The 7,880-nt window shown below is 35.5% G+C and overlaps 2 protein-coding genes across 8 annotated transcripts in view; both read left to right on the plus strand.

The window, feature by feature from the left end:
• LOC117568019 (uncharacterized) overlaps window positions 1-4,291 on the plus strand; it is a 27,777-nt gene extending 23,486 nt beyond the window's left edge. For 4 of the 7 annotated variants that reach the window (XM_052003523.1, XM_052003521.1, XM_052003522.1 and 1 more), the window contains exons 3-5: window positions 3,589-3,761; window positions 3,821-3,991; window positions 4,054-4,291. In XM_052003523.1, the coding sequence (XP_051859483.1) occupies window positions 3,589-3,761; window positions 3,821-3,991; window positions 4,054-4,203 (494 nt within the window). In that variant the 3' untranslated portion in view covers window positions 4,204-4,291. Of the gene's footprint in view, window positions 1-1,902; window positions 2,051-2,585; window positions 2,747-2,800; window positions 2,975-3,035; window positions 3,258-3,588; window positions 3,762-3,820; window positions 3,992-4,053 lie in introns of those variants that run through there. The other 3 variants (XM_052003518.1, XM_052003519.1, XM_034248347.2) reach the window with 3 other exon arrangements.
• A 1,527-nt stretch (window positions 4,292-5,818) lies between these two features.
• LOC127565732 (uncharacterized) lies at window positions 5,819-6,571 on the plus strand. Its single transcript, XM_052005804.1, has 3 exons — window positions 5,819-6,140; window positions 6,196-6,357; window positions 6,422-6,571. Exons 1-3 carry the CDS (start codon window positions 5,919-5,921, stop codon window positions 6,569-6,571), a joined length of 534 nt encoding a protein of 177 aa, XP_051861764.1. The 5' UTR covers window positions 5,819-5,918.
• The last annotated feature ends 1,309 nt before the right edge of the window (window positions 6,572-7,880 follow it).

The following is a 7,880-nucleotide window of genomic DNA, read 5'->3' on the forward strand; positions in this document are numbered from 1 at the left end:
CGCTGCTAGGAGTGGAGAGTAGCGAGTGAAGTAGTGAGAGTGAGAGTGTAAGTGCCAGTGTGAGTGAGCGAGAGTGAGAGTGAGAGAGTTGGTGCCAGGAGTCAGCAGTCAGCAGAGCAGCGCACTTTGGCGCAGCTGACGCAGGCTAAAGCAGCGCTAGCAACGCTATCGCTACCAAGATGGCGTCATAAAGCACTAAAAAGTATTAAAACAATTTACACTTTGTAAAAGTAGCAGCAGCAACAGCAGCAACTACAGCAACAACTGTTGTGTGGCTTGTTGCCTGCACGTGTCCAAGCTGAAAGGTAGACAGGGATAAAGCTAGTGCGCGTACACTGTGGGATAACTGCCTCGTTCTCTCACTCTTGACATGTTATTAACTTTTCCATCTGCACACAACATGGCGCCTGATCCCCCACTACGTATGTATGTATGTTATGTATATCTCTCTACCAAGTCTGTGACTGTCATAATCATAATCGTGCTCGCATCTCAGGGAAACAACACAATATCGAGCCTGGGCGTTGACAATCGCGTTAACGTAATTCTTTTCGTTAAATTCAAATAGCATTTGACGCTTATTTGCATAAACAACGTGAAAGTCGTAAAGTGAAAAATTGCATAAAATATAATAAGAATGGGGAATTGAAGTGCTAACAGCAGGCGGAGCAGTGCCTCAAAACGATGCAATTGTTGTGTAGAGAAAGTACGCACAGTGGACTACATTCCATTTGAATATCAGATATGGAAATTAGTTTCGAAAGTATTTATGGAACAAAAGATAAAAGTCTAAAGAAAAAGGATTTTAATGCGAAAAACAAAACGTATTGTTTATTTACTATAAATCTAGTTCAGAGCAAACATTTACTCCACTGTGCCTCATATTGCCAGTCATTCGCTCGCAATGAGGCCACCGTTACATCCGTTCATCCGTTCCATATGAAAGGCGCACAGTGTGCGTACTGAGCCAGAGCCAAGCCCTATGGCAATCCCCTAGTATACTCCATGCATACATATTGTGTTCAGGGAAGCTGCTCTTAAGACAATAAGCACACAGCGTAAATTCTGGAGTTGTGGCAAAAAGCAGCGGGAGCCGAAACAATCGCATCCAAACGCAAAAGCTCTTGTCTCCAGTTTTCAGTTTGCAGCTTCCAGCTTCCTGCGTAGGCGACGGCAATGTTGCCCTAATGATGACGTCGCTGCTTGAAAACTGTTTGCTTGCTGGGGAAATGTGGCAAAAGTCTCAAGTGCCGACTGCTGCCGGTTGCCACACGAAGAAGAAGAAACAGTTGAAGCCCCATAATATTTATGAAAAATATTCGTTTTTTGTATACGAAATGTGATGACAAAACAACCAGGCGCAATCATTGCGTTGATTTGCAAAATGGCGCTGATGACAGTCGTTGAGGAAAAGTTGCAAGAATCGTTTGGGGTAACGGATGGGGACGAAAATGGGGGAGTCGCCTGCTGCCTACTGCGTGGGTCTACTGATTTTTAATTAAAAAACCAACAAGAAGCAGCAGCAACAGAAGTAAAAAAAAGAAAAAAATTAAAAAAAAAAAAAGAGGAATACAGAACAGTACAGAACTCAAAGTGCGCGTCACAAGGTTTCCTTTTGTTAATCGACTTGATTGTAAATATTTTCTTGCCACCACCCAGTCCCGCCCCCTCTGGCCGCAACGTGTCTGTTTGTCATGGTGCTACGACTGTTGCTGCTGTTGCTGCGCTTCTAACGGCACATTCACCCAGCCCCAGTGACAGGCAAGAGTTCTCCCCATGCACCAGTTCCATGCCGCACCTGTCTCTTCCCAGCTTCCTCCCCTCGCGAGTGTGTCGCAACATTTGCCTTTGTTATTTATGGCAGCATTGTTCGTGTTCCCAATGTTTTTGCTGCTGCTGCTGTTGCTGTTGCCTGTGATGGTGTTGGGTGTTGGTGTTGATGTCAGTGTTGCCATCGTCCCTGCTGATGCGTTGCGCGTTTTTTCACGCGCCAAACGTCAGCTTGAGGGAGGCGAGACTTGGGGGCAGAAGGACAGGTGGGCGGTGTCAGGTTTGTTTTTGTCATTGCGTTTCTGTTTTTTTAATTTTGACTTTGACACAGCAACAACAATAATACCACAACGTCTGTCAGCAGCAGATGAGCAAATGTTTTGCTAACAACTTGTATTTGTCTGCTTCAAAGTTGCAAGGGAAGTAGTATTAATTTGGTCATAATGATTATGAATCTTAAAATTGAAATCTAAAGTTCCTTAGTATTTTGAAGTTTAGTAAAATGTGTAGTTGTATTTGACATTAATTTTCAACAATGTGCAAATCGCGTCGAGAAAGTTAGAATGTCAAAATAATAACGATAGTAACGTCACATGATTGCAGATTTTGAACAGATTGCATTAATCTGTTTTAAAATAATATAATGCGAGTCTATTGATTTTTAATTACTGCTTATAATATTGTTTTTATATTATACCAATTGCAATCTAATACTACCGTTCATGTCACGTCCATACATTCAAGCAGAAAGTTCACTTTCCCGAGAGAAATGAAACTTATAATATATGCAAGTTTTTATTTGTCTATCCTCACAGTGACAAGTGGAAATATTCTAAGGGTAACTGGATTTAAATGTCAAGTTGTCGATCCATCATTTTGCTATTATGAACGTTGTGTTATAAAAGCAATAAATCGAAATGTTAAAGAATTTAACGTGGTGGTAAGATTACTTCAGAAACCAGTTAATAATGTTACGGTAAGTGCGATTGGAGTTCTTATTGTTAATCCTAATCTGCCCTTTGAATTGCAGGTTCGTCTAGAAATAGTGCGACGTCTTGCAGCCTCCACTCAGCCAATTTATCAGTTCGAAATTGATGGATGCCAATTTATGGTGAGCAAACGGCGCAATCCTTTTGCCAAAGCGATCTTCAAGTTCTTACGTATCGAACGGTTCTCCAATTTGAATCATTCTTGTCCCTTTGATGTGAGCTTCGCAAATAATTATTACAATAATAATTTAATCAAGTTGTTCTCTTCCTTTTTAGCATGACATCATAATAAGTCATCTGGAGTTACAGAAGGAGTTAGGTGCGGGAATCATGATTGGAAAGGGTGACTATGTTATCAATGCAAATTGGTTGGCTTACAATGTCCTCCGCTTTATTACAACTGCTACTCTGGAAGTTACTGATTAAAAATCCCAAAAACATTTTATAATTCTAACGAAATAATACAGAAAGTAAATTCGAATAAATTCAAACATATAATATTAACACACATTATGATTACCAAAATCACATCGTGAAGCAACTTCCAACGGACAAGACCAAAAATCGTTAAACATTCATTCAAATATCAGAATAATCTACATATAGTATATGAGTATAATACATTTTATATTAACAATTTAAGCTGATATCTATGTCGATTTGGATTTACATCTCTGATAATTAAAAGCCAAATGAATTTTTAATAACTTCAACCATTTAAAGTATTTCTGCCTTAGTTTCATTTAAACTTTTAAACAGCTAGCTTTGTTTTCTCGCAAAATGAGACTAAAATCATATATAGGAGTACTCCTTTCTATACTCCTTATAGATACGATTGCTCGTACTTTGGGTAAACTGGTCAGGATTACCGGACTTAGTTGTCAAGTTGTTGATCCAATGTTTTGTCGATTCGAAAATTGTGTTCTGAAAGCAAAAAGTCGTGACTTTAAGGAACTTAGCATGGTGGTCAGATTGCTTCAGATTCCTGTGGATAATATAACGGTATTTAGAATATAATTTCACATATCAGAGTATTAATTTATATCTGCTTCGTATTGTAGCTTCGTGTTGAATTCTTTCGACGTAGCTACACTTCACAATCAATACTTCAATTCGAAATCGATGGATGTCAATACTGGAGAAACAAACGTCGTAATCCCATTGCAAAAACGCTCTACATGTTATTTCGCTTGGAGAATTTTACTAATGTAAATCATTCCTGCCCCTACAATGTAAGTTATTCTAATCCTTAAAAGATTATTTAATTGAATATGATTTTCTTTAAACCTTTCAGCATGATATCATTGTAGATCGAATGCAAATCAATAGGAATTTAAATATGCCTTTGCCACTAGCTAAGGACGATTACACCATATTGGCTTATTGGTCGGCTTACAAAGTACTACGCAGTATTATTTCTATTACTATGCAAGTGGTTGACTAAGATGAAGTAAAAATTTTCTAAAATGACATTCTGCATTTTATTGAGTACGCATGAATAAATAAAAAGAGCAGCATTAATTGCGAATGTAAACCGGAAACACGTGTGAACATTTCGCCAATATCAATAAGTTATTGATGTATGAAAATTTTCAAGAGCTTTGAAGTTCAGGAAATTTAATTATTGTATTGCAAAAGTCACTCTATTACTATTTTTGTAGTTTATAAAGTAGGTATATTTTATGAATAACACCGCACTGTTAAGTTTTATAAAAAAAAGGTTGCTGCTTTTGATAACAAGAGATGGAATTCTATCTATTATAAAAATCAATTATTATATTGCAAAAGTCACTGAATTACTAAAGTTGAAAGGACAAAGTGCTTCGATTTCCTTCAAAAAATTATGTGATGGTAAACAATACTCACAACGAAAATGATTTTAGCCTGCTGCCTGATGCACCTGCCAGCTGCACAAATATCGTTTTAATTGTTTTGAACTTAATTCGAATCAATTATTTGGTAGAGAAAACAATTTTCATTATTTGAATAATAGACTTGCTATCGACTAAAAATAATTAATCATTCACCAAATATTTTTCGACTAATTTTTTAGTTTGATTCAAACAGCTGAGCAGAGAGCTTTGTTTTCTCCAAAAATGCGCTTGATTGAATTTGTTATTTTTATACTTCTGATTGATATGGTTGAACGTACTTGGGGTGGCACGCTTATAAAGTTCGCTGGCATCAGCTGTAATGCTGTAGACTCATCATTTTGCAGATTTGACAAGTGTGTGCTGAATACCAAAAATCGAGATCTTCAAGAACTTAACTTGGTGGTCAAATTACTAAAGATACCGATTGATAATATAACGGTAGGTAATTTCCAAATACTGAAAGTCAAATTTTACCCACTTACTATTAAAGGTACGTGCTGAAATCAAGCGACGTGGACATAATGCGCAAACAATATACCGCTTTGCAATGGATGGATGCCAGTTTTGGATAACCAAGCGTCAAAATCCTTTCGCAAAGGCGCTTTATGCGTTCTTTCGTGTTGATACCTATACCAATATGAATCATTCCTGCCCCTACGATGTAAGTTCCCCAAACGTATGTTTTTAAGCATTCCACTGATCTATGTATTTTATGGCATTTCAGCATGATATCATTTTTGATAGAATGCCGTTTATTGGGTATTTTAATATGCCTTTGCCACTTCCGAAGGACGAATACATTTTAAACTCTTACTGGTTGGCCTACAATGTTGTTCGGGGTACTTTGTCTATTGGAATGCAAATCGTTGATTAACATCAAACGTATGCACTTACATAATAATTTTATAAGCCACATTGTGTATTTTATCTAATTTAAATACCAAAATACAACAATTATGGCAATGAATAATTTGAGTAGTTTACATAAAAAGATTTATATATATTATATATTTTTGACAGGTATAATTTGCTTTTTACAAAACACTGTCGAAAAAGTGTCCAATTAAATTAACCGATAGGCTGATAAAATTTTGTTTTTAATTTCTATGTTCCAATCATTACACTTGAAAAATATTGATTCTTATTGTTTCCTGCAGTATTTAAAATAATAAGTTCATATTTATAGCTGCTATGTCATTCAAAATTGTTGCCATTGTCAATAAAGTTATTTAAACTGATTTAGTTTGTTATAAATACTGAATCCGCGAGCTCTATTTTTTTAACAATGCAAAAAATTGGAAATTTACGTCTTGGAGCTCTTCTAATTATAATCCTGATTAATTCGTTTACCTGGGGAACTATTGTAAGATTAAGTGCAATTAAGTGTCACTCTGACGATCTAAAGTTTTGTGTCGTCGACAAATGTGAAATGAAAACTTTAAGTCGGCGCCTTAAAGAAGTCCATGCTGTGGTCAAACTGCTCAAAATACCAGTTACCAATGCTTCGGTAGGTGAATAGTAAATATCAGTCTGTACAATAACTTATAAACTTTGTTCTGTAGATTCGAGCAGAGCTTCTGCGTGGCAGCCTATCATTGTACAATTTCGAATTTGATGGCTGTCAATATTGGGTAAACAAACGACGCAATCCATTTGTATCAGCAATCTACAAGTTGTTTAACTTGTATCGCTACACCAATGTGAATCATTCGTGTCCCTATTCTGTGAGCTTCTACTACTTTTAAGCTAAGGAGATAAATTCTATTAAATTACTTTCTACCTTTTCAGCACGACATCGTTTTAAATCATATGCCTTTTGATACGAATTTAAATACACAAGTTCCACTCGGCAATGGAAATTATGACGTGGTTATGTATTGGTTTGCCTACAAGGTACTTCGCGCAACTATAACTATTTCAATGGAAGTTGTTAATTAAGGCTTCATATAAAAGTCGACAAACAAATAAAAAAAAATTTGCAGCTAATATTTGTATATGTATTATTATACCCAATACCGATGGGTTAGAAAGGTAATGTATGTACCAGTCGAAGAATTTAAAATTTCTGATTTAAAAAAAATATTTGTATATGACAAAAAAGAGCTGCTTTAGTCATGTCTAAATTGCTTTGGTCTTGTATATTTTTAACCCTATGGTATTTTCGATGTATATCGATATACCAAATATACCTTTTGTCATATTTAATATTTTTTTGGTATATTAATTTGGTTTATTTTAACAATTATTTCACATTTCACGAGCACATTTGATAAATAAATTATTCACTAAGCGAACAAAGATAAAAGCTTATCTTTAATTCAGGACTATGAAAATACAAAAATAAGATAACTTTCGCTAATGCAGAACCAAAACTTTCAGTGTGAATTAAATTTTATTTAAACCTTTACTTTTTCCAGACACGTAAACTGTGTTGATGGCTTAAAAATTCCGTATTAATTGAAGTAATCTAAACTGACCAACAAAGTCAAAAGCTTAGCATTGATTACCTATTAATTGTGATTTCAGTAATTGTAATTTATTTCTGCTTAGTCAGCCATATAAATCAAAAACAAAGCTGAACATAATTCAGCATATTGAAGGTTCAGTTTAAAATAAATTTCAAAAAAGTAAGTTCAGTTTTCTGGAAATGCGACTGAAATTATTTATGGTAGTTGTCTTGATTGGCATCCTTCCAAATAACACAACACTGTGCACCTTGGTGAAAATTACTGGGCTTCGGTGTATCGCTGTAGATCCAGTGTATTTAAAATTTGAAAACTGTGTCTTGAAACCAAAGAGTCGCGACGTTAAGGAACTCAACATGATAGTCAGATTATATAAGCTTCCCATTGCGAATGTGACGGTAAGTTTGAGAAGCCTATCCGAAGAAATAATCTCTGAAGTCAATTGCAGATTAACGTTGAAATCTTTCGACGTAGTCACACCACACAGATTCTGTTTCAAACAGTTGTTGATGGATGCAAGTTTTTGACAAATAAGCGACGCAATCCAATTGCAATTGCAATCTACAAATTCTTTCGCATGGATGAATTCACTAATATGAATCATTCGTGTCCATACAATGTGAGTTTTTATAAACATTTAACTGATTTATTATAAATATTTTTATTAATTTTTAGCATGATCTCGTTGTTGATCATTTGCCGTTTGATAAGAGCTTGAACCTTCGACTTCCTATTGGAAAAGGCGAATATGTTCTAAAAATGCATTGGAAAACTTATAATGT

This window comes from Drosophila albomicans, chromosome 3 (assembly GCF_009650485.2).
Source record: "Drosophila albomicans strain 15112-1751.03 chromosome 3, ASM965048v2, whole genome shotgun sequence".
Taxonomy (NCBI): domain Eukaryota; kingdom Metazoa; phylum Arthropoda; class Insecta; order Diptera; family Drosophilidae; genus Drosophila; species Drosophila albomicans.

Bases quoted from the DNA above. Each gene is read 5' to 3' on its own strand.
- LOC127565732 (XM_052005804.1), top strand. From the start codon at position 5,919: ATGCAAAAAATTGGAAATTTACGTCTTGGAGCTCTTCTAATTATAATC. The intron at 6,141-6,195 runs GTAGGTGAATAG...TTTGTTCTGTAG, and splicing joins TACCAGTTACCAATGCTTCG to ATTCGAGCAGAGCTTCTGCG. The intron at 6,358-6,421 runs GTGAGCTTCTAC...CTACCTTTTCAG, and splicing joins ATCATTCGTGTCCCTATTCT to CACGACATCGTTTTAAATCA.